This window comes from Chelonia mydas, chromosome 6 (genome assembly GCF_015237465.2).
Source record: "Chelonia mydas isolate rCheMyd1 chromosome 6, rCheMyd1.pri.v2, whole genome shotgun sequence".
Taxonomy (NCBI): Eukaryota; Metazoa; Chordata; order Testudines; family Cheloniidae; genus Chelonia; species Chelonia mydas.
In genome coordinates, this window is record NC_051246.2 from 50,180,020 (window position 1) to 50,197,723 (window position 17,704).

The window sequence follows — 17,704 nt, forward strand, 5'->3', positions numbered from 1 at the left end:
GATCTATACAAACCCACTAAGACTATATATTTTTGCCAAAGGAGGTCATAAGGCCTAATGCTATAGAAACAATCCTCATAATTCGGTGACAGAAGACTATGGCCCTGATTTTGGAAAGCATTTAGATGCATACTTAAGTCCCATTGACTTCAGTCCTGCAGTCAGTTTTGATTAAAGTCAATGACACATGCTTACGGGTCCTGAATTGGGATGCTGTTCCAAATAAGGCCTGTATGATTTGTTTAACTACTTTGCTCTAGCTTTTTTTAAAAACATTGTTTTTGTTTAGGACTGCATCCTCTTGTGTTTCAGCAAAAAACTGATGTCGACATATATATTTTCTCTCTGATAGTGTTGTTCTGCTGCTAGCTGTTCACTTGTGTCTCTTTACCATGTTTGGTATGCTGCTGTTTGCTCGATCAAAGGTAACTAATAACTAACATTTATGCTGTGACAAATCCCAATATTGTTTTTTCTGGCCTGAGTGGCTGTTGCATATGTTGGTTGTATGACTAAGCCAGAGAAACCCGTTCCCCAGCCTTCTTTGCCAGAACTCTTGGGATGGATTTATAATCTCTTACAGGAGGGTTGGTTTTAGAAACTGAATTACAAAACGTACTCAATCTAATGATTACTGCACTATATATTTAAGAATGCATTGGAAGGTCATTTCCAAACCAGTTTTACAGTCTCTTCTTTCTCCGTCTCTAAATGCTATGTCTCCAAAACTGAACTTTGTCTTTATTTCTGAGCTGTGACTACACTAACCTCCATACTGCATTTTTTTTTATCCCTTTGCCTAGTTCTGTTTATAGCTATCCTGGTGGTAAAAATGCCAGCAGCCTTATCCATGCAGGAGCTTCCAGTGTTACAATTGATAAAGTTGTGCTGGTGTTAGCACAGGTGAGAATTTTAAAGTAGGAACAGAAAGGCTAGTGTAGTAAAGGCCCTAAAATCACAACATGGAAACAGGGCCATGTATGTGTGTGTATATATATATATAGACAGAGAGAGAGACCAACTGACTGACCGACCGACCTACCTACCTATCTTCCCTTCCATGTCCATAGTCTTTAGGAAGACCTAAATCCTGTATTAACACTTCTACATCTTGCTTGTTTTTAACTGTTCTTTGTTATGTTTTAATGATTGTTAATCAGTCAGATGTCTGCCTGAAGGCGCTACAGCAGCATAACTGATTTGATTGTATTAGAACCTTGCATATAAGTTGCCTACATTTTCTACACTACTCTCACAGCTCTCTTCCACCTTGCTTGGTAGACTTGGCTGTCTGTATTGTATCAAGCAGTGAAAAGTGTTCTTGAGTGATTCTTAACTGATTTTCCCTGGCAAGATAGAGGCTTGTTGACACCTTAGTGTTGCTTTGGTAAAAATATGGATCTCTGTGTCTAGGATAAGCAGCAGGACAAGGAATGGGTGGGATATTTTCACAATTTGCCAGATTCACTGACTTCACTGCTGGTGCTGCTGACTACTGCAAATAACCCTGACGGTGAGCAATCCATTCCAAAGTCATTCTCATCTCCTCTCTCCTATTAACAATATAAAATAGTTGATGGAATGGATTCCATTGCTCTCCTTAATTTACTGCCTGACCACTATCAGATGATCCTAAATATTCTTACTATTCTTCCGTATAATGGCTCCTTCTGCAGTTACTGAGGAAACTGCATGGACTGCTCCAAATTTGTGTCCTTTTTAACTCTTTAAAGCCTTTAAAGATTTCTCCAACTTCTGCCCCCATTGAAACAATTTAAACTGTCATAATTTCATTGATTTAAGCTATGACATTTACCCCAGATAATCTGTCCCTTGGTCTCTACCGATACTAGATCAGGATTTTAAGTGTTTGTTTCTTTCAGACACAACGTTCCTAACTCCCAGTTGTTTTAAAACTTTTATACAGTGATGATTCCTGCATATTCTAAGAATCGAGCCTATTCTATCTTCTTCATACTCTTCACTGTGTTGGGTAAGTCACCTGTTCTCTTCAGTAACTTCGGGTTTGTACACACTACCACTTTTGTTGGTATAACTTATGTCGCTCAGCGGTGTGAATAAGTGACATAAGTTACATCGAGCTAAGTGCTGATGTGGACAGCGCTATATCGGCACGAGAACTTCTCCCACTGACATAGCTAACATCTCTCGTGGAGGTGGTTTTATTAGAGCTCTCCCTTCGACAAAGAGCATCTTCACCAGACATGCTACAGTGGCACAGCTGCAGCACTTCTAGTGTAGACTAGCCTGTAGAGTGCTAAGTTACTTGTTAATCATTTTACCACACCTTGACAGAGGAACCTTAGAATTGGAGTTTGGAAAAGCTGTTGTTTTAATTTTTTTCTGGGATTTATAACCACAATAGTCTTTCTTTGTGTTTCTTTTTACTTAAACGCTGCAGTTTTATTTACCTCTCTGAAGTATCTTGAAGTATAGTTTTCATGAAAGATGTTTACAGCAATTTTACTCATTTTTAGGTAGGTTAGTCCATGACCAGTTGTTAGTTCAAACTTATGTAGAACCATACATACAAACTATTGGCAAATTGTATTAGTTGGGCTGGTGGGGAGAGCAAGAATCAGATATTTGTTGTGAGGAAGCTAATTGTGTTGAATTTTAGATTCACTTTACCAGCTTACTGTGCAACATACACAAACGTTGTAATTTAATTCTTATTTTTTTCTATCAGAGTTTTAAGATGTAAAGTTCTATTCAGTTGAAAAGTCTTCATTAGTTTCTGCATTTACAAATACTTCTGTTTTAAAACCTGACTTCCTGTTATAGCTCTGCTTATTACTTAAGGAATATACTTGAGTGAACTATAGAAATGTTAAGTTTGATTTCTCTCTTAGTGGCTATTGTAAAAGTGTTGTAATAGATCCTGTTTTATGAGTTAGCAATATTCAAATCCTATAGGACTGTTATTTCACCAAAAATGACTCTTTTAGGTCCAAATTATTCATTGTGTGGCTTAGTCAGGCAAACATGATATGATTCAAAGAAAGTGAACTAAATGTCCAGCGGATCTCACTATATGTATTTCTTTTCTTTAAGGAAACTTGTTTCTGATGAACTTGCTGACAGCGATAATATACAATCAGTTTCGAGGATACCTTCTGGTGAGTAAAACATGCCTTTTTTGTGTGCTGATATGTGCTAATCATGCTATTGGTGAGCCATAAACATACAGCTTCTCAAGATAACTCTAAGTCTGAAATGCATGGGAGTGGAGTTTGAAATTACCTTGTATTGTCAAAGCGGCACAACCTCTTTGATTGGGGACACAGTTACAATAGTATAAAGGCGTTTATACTAGTATACCTTCTTCCTGTAACGGAAGTGGAGTAAGCTATAACCCAGTTTAATTGTGTTCTTGCACTAGAATTTGTACTGATTTAACTGTTGTAAAAAATCTACACCCCAACCAAAATAGCTATATCAGAACAAAAACTATGTGGCTCAGGCCTAGGTGTATTACTGTTTATGGTACCTAGCACAATAGGTCCCATCTCTCGGTTGGGGCATTTAGGTGCTATTTTAATAGATAAAAATAACAATAATAAAAAAATCACTGTTATATATTCCTCCTGCATGGTACAGCATGTGAAATCCTCAAGTCAGAAGTGGTGACTGGTCCTCGCTACAAATCGTGTTGCTATAACTTCTGCCTGTAAAAAGAACCTTTTCTCTCCGTTTTATTTTTATTTTATACTTAGACCGTATTGTGGCATGTGCTGTAATTTAAAGTGCAAACCACTGAACTTGCTGCAGAACTTGAGTTCCATGGAAGTGACTAGCCAGTAAATTAGAAGGAGACATTACTCTGGCTTGTTGCTGAATCTTCATTCCCCCTTTGCCACCATTTATTCATTTGGGTGGGGGAGGTGTTAAAGCAAGTTACTGCCTGAGCTGCAGATATATCCATGGATACTGAAATTCAAATAAAAGGAGTCTATGACATATAAAGAATCAGTCGTATACTTTAACTCCTCTGCCCCATAGTACCTGAGTACCTTTCAGTAGTGCATTAAGCAACGTGGGGATTGTTCTCTCTTATCCTCTCCTCTAGGAGAGAGTTGTGTGTTCAGTGTAGTGCTTTGTTTTGGTTTGCTTTAAAATGTACATGCTGCTCAGTGTTTATATTGGAGAAGGCAGGTCAAAGAAACATGCCTTGCCCATGGAGCAGGAGATAGTGAGACTTGTAATGGTCCTTAGCTCCTGGGGGAGTTTGTTGCACAGTCTTGGACTGACCGCTGAGCATGCTTTGTCTCCTGCCCAGACGAGCTTTACCTTATGTGTGTCAGTGTTGCCCTCCAGTGGAGGTGAGCTTGGATCGCTTCAGCAGAAGTGCTGTGAGTGCTACTTCAGAAATGAAAAATCATGAAACGGTGGATACGGGAAGAGGTTAACACTATAAAGGAATGAATCCCACAGCATTTGACATGTTAGCGTCCCTGATTTTTGAGTCTCTTGCACATTGTACCACATCTGGTCCTTGGTAGGCTGAGAGAGAGCTATGGGTAAGAGTGAGTCGGTGAGAGGAATTGGGAAAGGCTGTCCCTCAAACAGGATTGTACATGGGTTTTTACACTCATTGCCTTTCCAGCTGAATAACTTCCAACAGTAAGTGAGGATGCCTGATTTGCAACATAGGTAGTCTTGGGACTGTTCAACATTGGAGAGAGAAGTTCTTACCTTATCTTAAAACTAGGGCTGTCAAGCGATTAAAAAAATTAATCGCGATTAATCGCACTGTTAATAAAAGAATACCATTAATTTAAATATTTTTGGATGTTTTCTACATTTTCAAATATATTGATTTCAATTACAACACAATACAAAGTATACAGTGCTCACTTTATATTTATTACAAGTACTTGTACTGTGAAAAATACTGTTTTTTTTAATTCACCTAATACAAGTACTGTAGTGCAGTCATGAAAGTTGAACTTACAAATGTAAAATTATGTACAAAAAACCTGCATTCAAGAATAAAACAATGTAACACTTCAGAGCCTGCAAGTCCACTCAGTCCTACTTCTTGTTCAGCCAATCACTCAGACAAACAAGTTTTGTTTACATTTGCAGGAGACAATGGTGCCCACTTCTTCTTTACAATGTCACCTGATGTTGCAAGATTTTTACGTGCCAGATGCATTAAAGATTCATGTGTCCTTTCATGCTTCAACCACCATTCCAGGGGACATGCATCCATGCTGATGATGTGTTGTGTGCGTTGACAGTCCAAAGCAGTGTGGACCGACGCATGTTGATTTTCATTATCTGAGTCAGATGCCATCAGCAGAAAGTTGATTTTCTTTTTTGGTGGTTCGGGTTCTGTAGTTTCTGCATCGAAATGTTGCTCTTTTACGACTTCTGAAAGCATGCTCCACACCTCATCCTGCTGATATTTTGGAAGACACTTCAGATTCTTAAACCTTGGGTCAAGTGCTGTAGCTATTTTTAGAAATCTCACATTGGTACCTTCTTTGCATTTTGTGAAATCTGCAGTGAAAGTGTTCTTAAAATGAACAGCACATGCTGGGTCATCATCTGAGACTGCTATAACATGAAATATATGGCAGGATGTGGGTAAAACTGAGCAGGGGACATACAATTCTCCCCCAAGGAGTTCAGTCACAAATTTAATTAACGCGTTATTTTTTTTTTAACGGTCGTCATCAGCATGGAAGCATGTCCTCTGGAATGGTACCCAAAACATGAAGGGGTATATGAATCTTTATCATATCTGGCACATAAGTACCTTGCAATGCCAGCTACAGAAGTGCCATGCAAATGCCTGTTCTCACTTTCTGATGACATTGTAAATAAGAAGAGGGCAGCATTATCTCCTGTAAATGTAAACAAACTTGTTTGTTTTAGTGATTGGCTGAATAAGAGGTAGGACTTAGTGGACTTGTAGGCTCTGAAGTTTTACATTGTTTTGTTTTTGAGTGCAGTTATGTAACAAAAAAAAATTTACATTTGTAAGTTCTTTCATGACAGAGATTGCACTACAGTACTCATAGGAGGTGAATTGAAAAATACTATTCCTTTTATCATTTTTACAGTGAAAATATTTGTAATCAAAAATAATACACACTTTGATTTCAGTTGCAACACAGAATACAATATATATTAAAATGTAGAAAAGCACCCAAAATATTTAATAAATTTCAATTGGCATTCTATTATTTAACAGTGCGATTTAAAACTGCGATGAATCGCAATTAATTTTTTTGAGTTAATCGCGTGAGTTAGCTGCGATTAATCTACAGCCATACTTAAAACAGCTACCACCACCTTCTTGAGCATAGATCTTGGAAGATGGGTTTTCCTGTGTCTCTGAATTAACCTGGGTCCTTGCTTTCGTTACTATAGAAGAGCTTCTCCTGGGACTGATTTATTGTATTTTGATGTATATTACTCTTTTAGGGGGAAAGAGGCTGCCAATTCTAGGCCATTAATTAAGAATACGCTAAGTGGGCACTGTGGGGTTGAGGAGAAGGAAGAATGAACAAGAAATCACAGGCTGGAAGTGACTAAGATCAGTTCTTGGAATCTCCCACAGCATGCATTCTGCTTCCTCTTTCCCCTACCCACCCTCTCAGTTATTTTTCTTTATAACTGCAGGAGGAGTTCCCATGTAAGGTGAGTGCCTCTTTATACGAGGTGATTGAGCGGGCCATTGTATTGCCCATGCTTCCTCGATATTTCTTCCTCAGATCATGATCTCTCCTCCCACAGGCACAATCCTATCATTTAGACATAGCCCTGCTGAATTCTTCCTGGAGCTCAGAAGTGCACAGTGGGAATGTTTCTGCTTCTTTGCCCCTTGTGGAGTGCAGTATACTCCCTGCGATACCCCGCTCGCTCCAGGAACCTGTACAGAGGGGATGTTGCTCCCAGGCTCCCACACCCCTTTGGAGGCAATGTGCGCTCTTTGGGGAGCAGTCTTGGGCTTTCCGTGCGGGAAGGGGTCTGTGAATGTGACAGATACAAAAAGTGGGGAAATACCATGCATATTCCTTTCCTGCTCACCACTCCCCACCTGTCGCAGTTTGGCCTGCAGAAAGATAGTGGAGAGATGCACGCACTGACCGTGATGGTCACTCGTGTGAAAAAGTCTTATGTAAAAAAGTACAGATAAGACAAAAATGGCTGGGGCCCTGCTTTTTGTGGGATCTTAACTGACCCTGCTCTTCTACATGGATGGTGGAGCACATTTATGCTTTTGGATACTCTAATACAACTCATCACCTGCACATTCTTGGGTTAGTTCCCCCGAAAGTGTGCTCACACCAATGGAGGCCAGGGCTTGAAAATCAGGCCCTGGACGTTTATGTGAACTCAGACGGTCCCCCATTTTCTCTCCCTTTTACTTTTACTGCCCTATCCCAAGGAAGAGGGGGTAGGAAATCTCCAAAACCATCCATGATTTCTGGGAATGCCAGAAGGCCAGTGTGTTCTCTGGCCAGAAGTCTTGGTCCTGTGGGGAGATTGGGTGGCATTCTTCTCCTCTATACCCTGTCTTCTTGCTCTCTCCTAGCAATAGCAGGACTCGTATGTCGTCTTGCTCTCTCCTAACAATATGTCTTCTCTTGGACTCCACTGATCTCAGCCTCTGAAACTTTTTAAAGTTACTCTTTCAACTGCAGAGCAAATATACAGTTGGACCCTGTAGATGGACTGCTGGTGGCTAGTGGTGGGGGAATTGGCAGAGAGTGGGTGACCTGCCCTTCCTGAAACCCTTAACTGAACTGAAATGGCTCTTGTTGAGGCTTGCAGTTTGCTTTGGTTTGAGATGGGCAATGACTCAGGCCACTCTTCACTTCAGCTACATGAGTTGCCTCTGTAATAGCTACTGAAAGGTAACTTCTCTCCTCTGTGTTGTTTTCACTGTATAGAAATCGGTTCAGTCCTCGCTCTTGAGGAGACGTTTAGGAATCCGGGCTGCATTCGAAGTGCTGTGCTCACTGAAAGAGCGTCCTGTCAGTACAAATGAGTAAGTGAAGAATGCCACAGTGTATGTTGCTGTCAGGGAAGAGAGCAGTATTTTTCCTCCAGTTGTCTGTTACTGCTCCATCTGTTTATTTAATGGGTTGTTTTTCCTGCTGCCTCCTCTCCTGCCCCCTATTATATTATAGCCATATCATTTAAACACAGTTCTGAGGCTCTCATTTGTGTCTGTATTATAGGTGGGGGAGGATGGAAGCTGGTTCTTGCTTTCACACCTAATCTTCCGTATCTGTTGTAATTGCTTTAACAAATAAGCACTGGGCTGGAGTTAAGAGCAGCAGTTTGATGGTGCCTTCATGAGAGGCAGGAGAGACAGATTATGTTTCAGGATGTCTGTCAGAGTTAATTGTCTTTTTTTTTTTTTTTTAATTTTATTTTTAAACAGATTGTGTGTCAATGCTAATACCTTACTACAAGTGCTTCAAAAAGTTGAAATGGATTTTTGCTGCAAGCAAGCTATCTTGAGGGTAGGAATCTGATTTTGTTTGATTACATTCATGTCTGTGCTTGTTAAAGATTCTGGCCTGATAGCCCTGGAGACTGAAGTCTTCTGTTTAACCACAGAGCAGGTCTGAGAATGGTCATATCAACAGAAGCTTCTTCCCACTGCCCTGCCAATATCGGAATCCCCTCTGAGTGTGAGAGCAGAGGTCAGGTCAGGCTGCAAGACCATTTATTTCTTGGCCTTCTTGCTGAAACTCTGAATGGTGTTGTGGAAACGGTGTGTGTCCAGCCTGCTCTCAGCTGGTCTTGGACCACCAGACTCATTTCTCTAATAGGTTAGTGAGCAGCTGTCTGATAAAAACAACTTTTGGTCACTACTGGCAAACTCGATTTGAACCAGTGACTGAGGGTAGAAGGCATCATTTCTCATTATATCCCCCCAGAGCCATTCAGTCACTTCTTAGTGTTGGTCTATTTTGTTTTCATTAAACATTTTTGTTGCAAATTCTTTTTTTAAAACCCTGTCTTATAATATCAGTTTTTTAGGATTTTATAATGGAAAAGGGCAGCTGGGTAAAAATGGTAACTAGACCAGTTGAGCAGATGATTCTCAGTGTAATGTGGCTCTCAAATCTTCTCTGAAGCCATGACCAGATGTTAGGGTTACTGCAGCGGGGTGGCTACACTGCTCCTAAAACAGAAGGGGTTAAAAGCAGCCCTGGAGAGGGCTGTGGCTGGGGATGGCTGATTGGGGAAGCAGCTGCAGCTGGGCCATGCCCCAATCAGGCCCCAGCTGGCCTGTATAAAAAGGCTGTGAGCCAGAGGCCCAAGGAGTCTCTCTCCAGGCTGGGAGAGAGCAGGGCCTGGCTCCTGCCTGACAGGGTACTGAGGGTGGTGCAGTGCTGGGGAAGGAGCAGGCTGAGCGGCGATGCTCCAGGCTGGCAACTCCCCAGGCTGTAGGGCCTGGTCCAAGGCCCATTAGAGGTACTGGGAGTTAGAGGAAGGCAACAGGTCTGAACTCTCTTGCCTATGATGAGTGATCTTTACACTGCAGTCTGCCCCAGGAAGCGGGGGCTTGGTGATGACTGGCAATAGCCCAGACTGAGGCAAGGTGGGGATAGTGGGTTGGGGGTTCCCCAGGAAGGGGAGACCCAGAGGCAGAGTGTGGGGGTACTGCCAGGGGGCAGAACCCCAGAGAAAGGGGCACCGGGGTCTGTGAGGGACACGGGGGCCAGAGCTGTGCAGATCACCAGCCTGCAGAGGGCGCTCCAGTCTGGAAAAGAGCTAATTCCCAAGGACGACCAGCAGGAGGTGCCGCAGGGGTGAGTCCGCTCTTTTACAGTTACGCGCTCTTCAGCGTAGTGGGCAGGGAGGGAGGAGTTAGTGTTGTCTCTCCCATGTGAAGGGACAGAGAAAGCAAAGGTCAGTGAAAGATAATGATGGGTCAGTGAAAGTAATGACACTGTCCTAGTGTCAGACTTGCTCATCTGAATGCCTCAAAGCACATTTTAGCTCTAGGAGAAGAGCAAACCTAGATGTGCTAGAACATGGCTTTCTACAGTATTTTCTTCTAGCATTTGAAATGCCCATTTCTAAGGAAAACCAGGGCTAAACTATAGGTGATAGCATGCCCATGGTTAGCTCCTTTTTGGCATTAGTAAGGCTTGTTGGAGGCTTAAGTTAAGCAATGAAGTTGAAAATCTACTCTGTAAAGTAAAAATCTACTCCCTGCCTGACTTTTGTCACAGTTCAAATGCCATTTTTTAAGAGTGGAAGACGTAAACTCTGATCCAGGGATGGTCTTAACAAACCAGCAGTGCATGTATTCTGTCATAGGCATTGTCACAACATCCTTAACAATGTTACCTGGTAATGCTTTTGTGACTGGGTGCCTGGATGGGCCATGCTGAGAATGGGCAGACTGCAAGGAATAGGGCAGACAATCCCCAAAACTGGTGGTTTATTCTATAATTAGATTCACCAAGCCAGTAATAAAACAGCTTCTGTAACACCACATTGGTTAACAAGAAGCTGTATACAGTCCCCTTTAAGCAGTCCAGCCCTTGGTCCCCATTTAGACAGGCAAGTCTAATATAGTGAGGGTTTACTGAAAGCCTGATTCGCCCTATGTGATGTTCACCAATCCCAAAGGACGGGACACTTATCCCCAGGTCAGTATGAGTCTCAGATCTTATCCAGTATTCATGCAAATGCCAGTCCTTTAGTAACTAAAAGACTAAAGATTTAAAAATAAAAGGAAAAAGAAAGAAGAGAGTTGCAGTGGTTAAAAGATCAATATACATACAGATATATGTAAAGTCCTTAGGTCAGTTTCATACCAGAGATGGTGAGGCTGCTGAGTTGTAAAAGTCTTTCTGGAATCAATTTAGAGGGTTATAGTCCAATAGGCAGTCCAGGAATAGTCTGTTCAAGTTCTTCCATGAGAATTCCAGGGTAAACCTGGAGACCTCAGTCTTATGGCTTAGACCAGGGGTCTCAAACACACGGCCTGCGGGCCGCATCCACCCCTCTGCCTACCTCCAGGCTAGGGGTGGGCAAACTACAGCCCATGGGCCGGATCTGGCCAGTGGGATTGCCCCCCGTGGCGCCGCGAGCCCCGTGCCACTCCCTGAAGTGGCCGGAACCATGTCCCTGCGGACCCGGGCGGGGGGGTCAGAGGGCTCTCTGTGTGTTGCTGTTGCTTCCAGGCACCCCCCCCCCCCCAACATCTCCCATTGGCCAGGAACAGGGAACTGCGGCCAATGGGACCTTCGGGGGAGGTACCTGGAGGAGCGGCAAGAGCAGCACACGGAGCTTCTCCTCCCCCCCCCCCCCCCTCCAAGGACGTGGTTCTGGCCGCTTCCTGGAGCGGAGCAGAGTGGAGCTGGGCCAGGGCAGGCAGGGAGCCTTCCCTGGCTCCGGTGTGCGCCGCTGCCACCCTGGAGCCGCTCTCGGTAAATGGCGCCGGGCCGGAGCCCGCACCCCGAACCCCTCCTGCACCCTCTACTCCAACTCCCTGCCCTGAGCGCCCTGCTACACCCCTCATCCCTCCTGCACCCCACACCCCAACTCCCTGCCCTTAGCCCCTGCCGTACCCTGCACACCACCTGCACCCCCTGAGAGAGCTCTCCCGTTGTCATAATTAATCCATCCCTCAGTGGGGGGCCCCTCCCTACCCCTTCTATCTGCGGCTCCACTCTTGTTCTGCCCATTCTGCCTGTGGCCCCGCCAATAGCCCCACCCCTTCTGCCCTCCGCACTGCAGTCCCGCAACCCCTTTTGCTCCTTTCTTCCCCCCTCCCCCCCCCCCCCCCCCCCCCCCCCGCACTGTGGCCACAAGACCAGTCCTCACGCCACGGCATGGGGACTGCAGCAGGGAGTGAGAGCTCCTCCAGTCTCAGGGCCGCAGCGGGGGTCTGGGTGCTGGGGCTTCTTTTACCACCCCCCCCCCCCGCGCTTCTGCAGGGGACCAGGGTCGGGGTGCTAGGGCTTCTCCCTTCCTGCCTGCCCGGCATTACTGCTGAAGAGCAGGTCGGGCATGGGGGCTTGCCCTGCCGTCCTGCAGCTTCTGACAGGGACGAGGGGGGGGAGACGCTGGGGGGCGGGGACTTCTCCCACTGCCCTGCAGCTTCTGCCGGGGACTGGGTCAGGGGCTGCTGGGGTGGGGAGATTCCATCATCTTGGGGCTTCTGTCAGGGACCGGCTTGGAGGCCAATGGGGGCAGGAGGAGGCTTCCCCCATTCTGTGGCTGCTTCCAGGGATGGGGTTGGGGGCCACTGGGGTGGAGATTCCTCCATCCCGTAGCTGCTGCCGTGGAGTGGGGTTGGGCTTGGGAGCTTCCCCTTCCCCACCTACTTGGTGGCCAGAGCCCCTGGGCATGGGCCCAGTGGCTAATCCACCACTGCTCCTAATCCAGTGCCTTGCCTACTGGAGCCTGCTGCCTCCCTGAGTACTGATATAGTCTTCAGGCCTCTGCCCTCCCTGCAGATCTATTAAACACAGATGTTGATTTGTGTTTCTCTTGTATGTAAAGACAGTTCGGTCATGCCCTCATGGCATACTGTCAGCTGCCCTGTTTCAGAAACTCTTTGATGAACTCGACAAAGATCCAGTTAAACAGGTATGTGCATGACAATTATTTATATAGCACTGTTAATCTGTGCAGTTCTGCACAACAGTAAATAGCAAGCTTTGGCTATGAAGACATGAAATTGAGCAGACAGTACGTATATATGGAGCGGTGAAGAGTCATCGATTTACATGGTGTGTTCACTGTGTTATTCGTAAATGGTTTTTATAGTGGCAGATTCCATTGATTTTCAGTCAGATGGCCACTTTTAAAACATTAAATGCATCCCCCCCAAAAAACATATCCAAACAAAAGCCAAACAAAAATGTTTGTAATACTTCTTATCTTTGGAATTCTTAAGTGATTCGACTAAGCAAAATGGGTGTAAATTTTCCTATATTAGAAGATATGATTAGTAATAAGCAAATGGAAGATGAGTTGGAGAGAGACTTTGCATTTCCAGCACTTATAAGAGAGAACAGCTAACTTACAAACAAACTTTTGGGGAAATGTAAACTACCATGTATAAACTTTATGTTTAAGTGACTGGACTGTGCTAGAAGAATTAAACCATTTCACATTTTAAAAAAATAATCTGTCAATAGCATTACATCAAAGAGCATTTATTCAGTCTCCTCAGCAGTTTGTCTCTAGACCAATAAATACACTAGAAAGGAACAATACTGCAAATTTATAATTATTGTTTCCAGGGAGGATTAACAAGAAGATGAGCAAATGGTGCACCATTTTTGATCATCAGAAGTACGTAGGGGAACTAACAAAAAACACACATGGTAAATAGGTTTGTGAGGAAATGTGTGAGGCATTTAAAAAGTTTTACCACCATCAGAGAGTCCCATTTTAAGGCAATTAATTGTCTCCATATGTTTATCTTTTGGAGGACGATGTCAAAGCCTTCTTCAATAGAAGTCTTGCCTCCCAGTTCTTGAATGAAGTCAAAGTTTTACTGGGCTGCCAGTGAAACATACAGTCTTAAAGCTTGTCTGCACCCAGCTGCATTGATTTTAACTTAAACTGGTTTTAAAAACTCATTATAAACTCTGGTGCAAACCCTTGTCTGGACACTCGTATTTCGGTTTAAGGTGAGCTTACTTTGGTTTAGGTTAAACAGATTCCTAGTCAACATAAAGTAAATCAAAACAAACTTTTCCTAAACCAGAATAACAGCATTCACATGGTTTTTGGCACCAATATGACTGAATTGGTTTAAAAAATCACACCTTTAGTTAAACTGATACAACTTTATGTATAGACCGGGTTTTAGGAACAAATTCAGTCCTGCCATAAATGTATGCAATGTCTCTGAAATTTGAGCTCAGTGGAGTTTTGCTCCCTGCTTACACTGGGGCTGAGTTTATACTTTCTTCTTCTCTTAAATTGGGCCTTTCTCCCTACTCCTTCTAATAAAGGATTTAGACTCTGAATCTCAAAAATGACTGTTCTTCTCTTTTCAGCATCCTCCCACACCAGAGTACCAGTCTCCTTTTCTGCAGAAAGTGCAGTTTGCTTTTGGCCATCACTTCTTTGGCTACTTAGGGAACATTGTAGCACTAGCAAACATTGTTTCTATCTGTGTAAGTATTGATTTTTGCATCAGAAACAGAACAGGATTTAGTTTTGTACTCTGCATTCCTACCACCACGTTGTGTAGAGGTCTCTATTATGCATTGTTTAATCTTGCCCAGAATATTTAAAACTAAGGAATAATTTCTCTGTTTGGAAAGGAGTCTGCAGAGTATAATAATAACTAGCTCTTGCATAGTACTTCTAATTAGTAGATCTCAAAGTGCTTTACAAAGGAGATCAATATCATTGCCCCCATTTTACAGATGGAGAAGCTGAGGCACAGAGAAGTGAATAAGCAATTGTATTTTTTTTCCCTAGTGTTTAAAGTGCCCTACTATCTCAGGGCCAGGGCGGGGAGCTAGTCTTGATTTGATGTGGTGCATTTTTGCTCTCTAGGGTACAGCAGCCAACCGTTGATTCACCAGAGGTTTTTTGTTTTTCCAGGTCATCTTGGTAATGGATGCAGATAAGCAGCTTTCTGAACGGGATGACTACTTCTTGGGGGTAAGAAGTATCAATGTCTTATGTGGTTGCTGTTGCTTCTCAAAGCTTAATTCTAAGGATGTTCTTCATTTTACACCTTCTAGGCTATAAATTGTTTTTTTATCCTGTACTATCTGCTGGAAATGCTGCTGAAAATACTGGCAATGGGATTTAAAAGATACATATCGTACCCAAGCAATAGATTTGATGGATTTCTGACTGTAATTCTGCTGGTAAGTTCCTGGGTAACTTCCACTAAGTTCTTGAAAGTGAGTTTCTAGGATGACCCAGCTCTAATGGCATTATTTGGTTGAATCAGAGAGATAATGATTTATACAATCTTGGCATATGTGAGAAACTGATCAATACATTTTCATATTGAAATTAAATTTTTGTCTTGATCCTTGTCCACTAAAGGTTTTGCATTGTTCTGAGATACAACATTGTGGAAGCATTTTTCACTACTGCTGGTTGGCATGTAGCTTTCACTAGGTCAAAAATTTACCCTTCAGAGATGAGATCTACATATTTATATACACTCAAACCGTATTGATATTCCAGGATATCAATAGATATATTTTACCGCTCATTTTGGATAGATATTTAGAGTTGTGAGCTTCTCCATACGCAGTCTCCTCAGTGTTAAATCTGAAAAGCTCAAGTCTCTCAAACAAAAATAACAATAAGAGGAGGTATTGCATTTTACATAATCTGTAATAACCTTACCATTTGGGTGGGAAGTAGCAGACTAATCATTCTTGTAGTTATTTGATGAAAGAAGGAAATTTGCTGGACAGCTGAGACCAGATTCAAGCCTCGTTTAATGGATTTACACTTTCTTAGACCAGATCTAAATTTGGTATTCTGTGCCCACTTAAGAGCCACCTTTTGCTTTTCGCCCAACTAGCAAAGTATGTTTGTTTAGATAGTTTTTGCCCAAGAGGCCAACAGGTTGGTGTTTAAACTTCTGGCTTTAAAACAAGAAGCCTTTTCCAGTTTAATGGGGGGGGAGGAGAATTGTTCATGCACACTGGATTTAAATGGAGAACATTTTTCAGTTGCCCTTTGTAATCACCCAGCCTGGGGAGCTGAAGGACGTTGGGGCATAAATTCCATTTAAATACAATAGAATGTGGGCACCTTTCTTAGGCACCTCTGAAAACCTCCAATTCTCGATACCCTGTAAGATCTCTTAGTAGAACAGTAGTAAAAGCCTTGTTTTGTTTATATTTTCAAAGTTGTTTCACAAATGGTATTCTCAAAGATTAGGTGAAAAATTCTAATTTATTCTAAATTCTAAAACTTGCCATTTCAACTTCGATTCCATAGAATTAGTTTCTCTGAAACTATTATTGCAGCTCTGAAACTGCTGGTCTGTCTGCTGCTAGGTCATATGCCTAAACAAAATCCTTGCATGCACTTTAACTTATTTCTGTACAAGAAGTAAGGTTTACTTCCCACCACTGGACTTGGGTGGGGAGGCAGGAGTAATTTTGTAATCTGCTAGCTGAAACTGACAATTACCTAGCTTTATAGCAAGTCAAATTACTGACTAAAACTCCTGTCACTGTCCGTTTGGAAGAAGTTTGAGGTCAAGTTCTTGAGACTTTAATTCACAAAACAAACATCAGAGTTGCTGCAGTTTTGCTTCTTTTCTTTTGTAATAAAAGGTTTTGGAGGTCTCAACTTTTGCTGTGTATGGATTTCCTCATCCAGGCTGGTATGTATTCTTCATAAGCATTTATAGCTCTTCTGAAAATTGTAGCATAAGGAAACTAACTGGTGTTGGGACTTAAAAGATCCTGGTCAAAAATTGCATGGCTCACATGTACTCTCATGGTACAGTGTCCAGGGACAACTATTTATAAATGTTGGTTGTTCTTATTTTTCAAACATGATACACATTAGGTATTTGTGTACATATGGCTGCTGTAACTTGCCAGACCTACTAAAAAAAAACCCCAAAAAACACTACCTAGCATAAGGTGCCAAACCTGTTAAAAGCAACTTCAATAATTCACTTCTGCAGTCACTAGAGGTCAGGCAATACAGAGAATTGGGAGAATACTGTTCTGTTAGATCTGACAGAATTTGAAAAAGCTATTCTGCTGTCCTGATAGAAGGATGAATATATGTACCTTGAGGGCTGGCTTAGAATGAAAGCAGAGTAGATTTGGAGAAATAGCTTGTGTCCCTTTTTAGTGCTTTTCTAAAAGTATATGAAATGAAATTGAATGTAGTACAAACATTAACTGGTGCTAACCTTGTTCTGTTTCTGTAACAGGCTATAGTTAAACCTAACTGTATAGACTCTTATCACAACTTTCACTGTAGCTTTAAGTTTGACTTTTGTTGTAGAAATAAGTTGATGTAGATACAGAATTTCTCTTATCTCTCATCTGTTGGAGTAAAAGATTTTTTAAAATATATGCACACAGTAACCAAGCAGTGGTGTAATTACTGCTCTTTGCTTCTCATGGCTCATGAGCTAAGACTGTTCAGTGGCTCTTTTCACTTAAGTAGAAGAAAAAAATCATAGATGCTCCTTTTAAAAATTGCATGCTACTGCAGCTGACTCTTGCTTTAAGCAGTCATACTTGTGATCTGCTTCCACTTACTTTTGGAAAAATAGTCTGTCCTCCATCTTATTGTGACAGTCATTTGTAATGGACTCCGGCACTTACTTACTTTCCCTCTGAGTTGAAGGGCCAACTTTTAAAAGAAATTTTCATATGAATTTTATCCCACTTTAGTGTAGGTATTTTCAGAGTCTTATTTCATATAGCAGTCTTTGAGTGGCACGAGGTAACTGGTAATTAGCTGTCAGAGCTAGAAAAACTGTTTGGTTTGGAATGCCTTTCAAATGACATATCGGAGTTAAACGTGATGATTGAATAAACTCTGTCAGAAGGATATTAATAGCTGTGAACAGGCTATTTACAGTGGCTTCTCTGAATTTAATGAATTTCCCACACAAATGCATGTGATAAATTTGGGCTTAATTTTGCCCCTTGATTTGTGAATGCACATCATTGTTATTTGTAGGGCTCTCAATTAATTGCAGTTAACTCACGTGATTAAC

At 42.3% G+C, this 17,704-nt stretch overlaps 1 protein-coding gene across 7 annotated transcripts in view; it reads left to right on the forward strand.

Annotated features, from left to right (window-relative positions):
* Nucleotides 1-17,704, forward strand: part of TPCN2 (two pore segment channel 2) — a 54,477-nt gene that overhangs the window by 20,094 nt on the left and 16,679 nt on the right. For 4 of the 7 annotated variants that reach the window (XM_037899978.2, XM_037899980.2, XM_043548608.1 and 1 more), the window contains exons 7-17: nt 353-425; nt 1,414-1,513; nt 1,928-1,993; nt 3,076-3,140; nt 7,929-8,026; nt 8,426-8,507; nt 12,517-12,603; nt 14,028-14,147; nt 14,584-14,643; nt 14,727-14,855; nt 16,293-16,342. In XM_037899978.2, coding sequence (XP_037755906.1) covers nt 353-425; nt 1,414-1,513; nt 1,928-1,993; nt 3,076-3,140; nt 7,929-8,026; nt 8,426-8,507; nt 12,517-12,603; nt 14,028-14,147; nt 14,584-14,643; nt 14,727-14,855; nt 16,293-16,342 — 930 coding nt within the window. The remainder of the gene's footprint in view (nt 1-352; nt 426-1,413; nt 1,514-1,927; nt 1,994-3,075; nt 3,141-7,928; nt 8,027-8,425; nt 8,508-12,516; nt 12,604-14,027; nt 14,148-14,583; nt 14,644-14,726; nt 14,856-16,292; nt 16,343-17,704) is intronic. The other 3 variants (XM_037899979.2, XM_037899983.2, XM_043548609.1) reach the window with 3 other exon arrangements.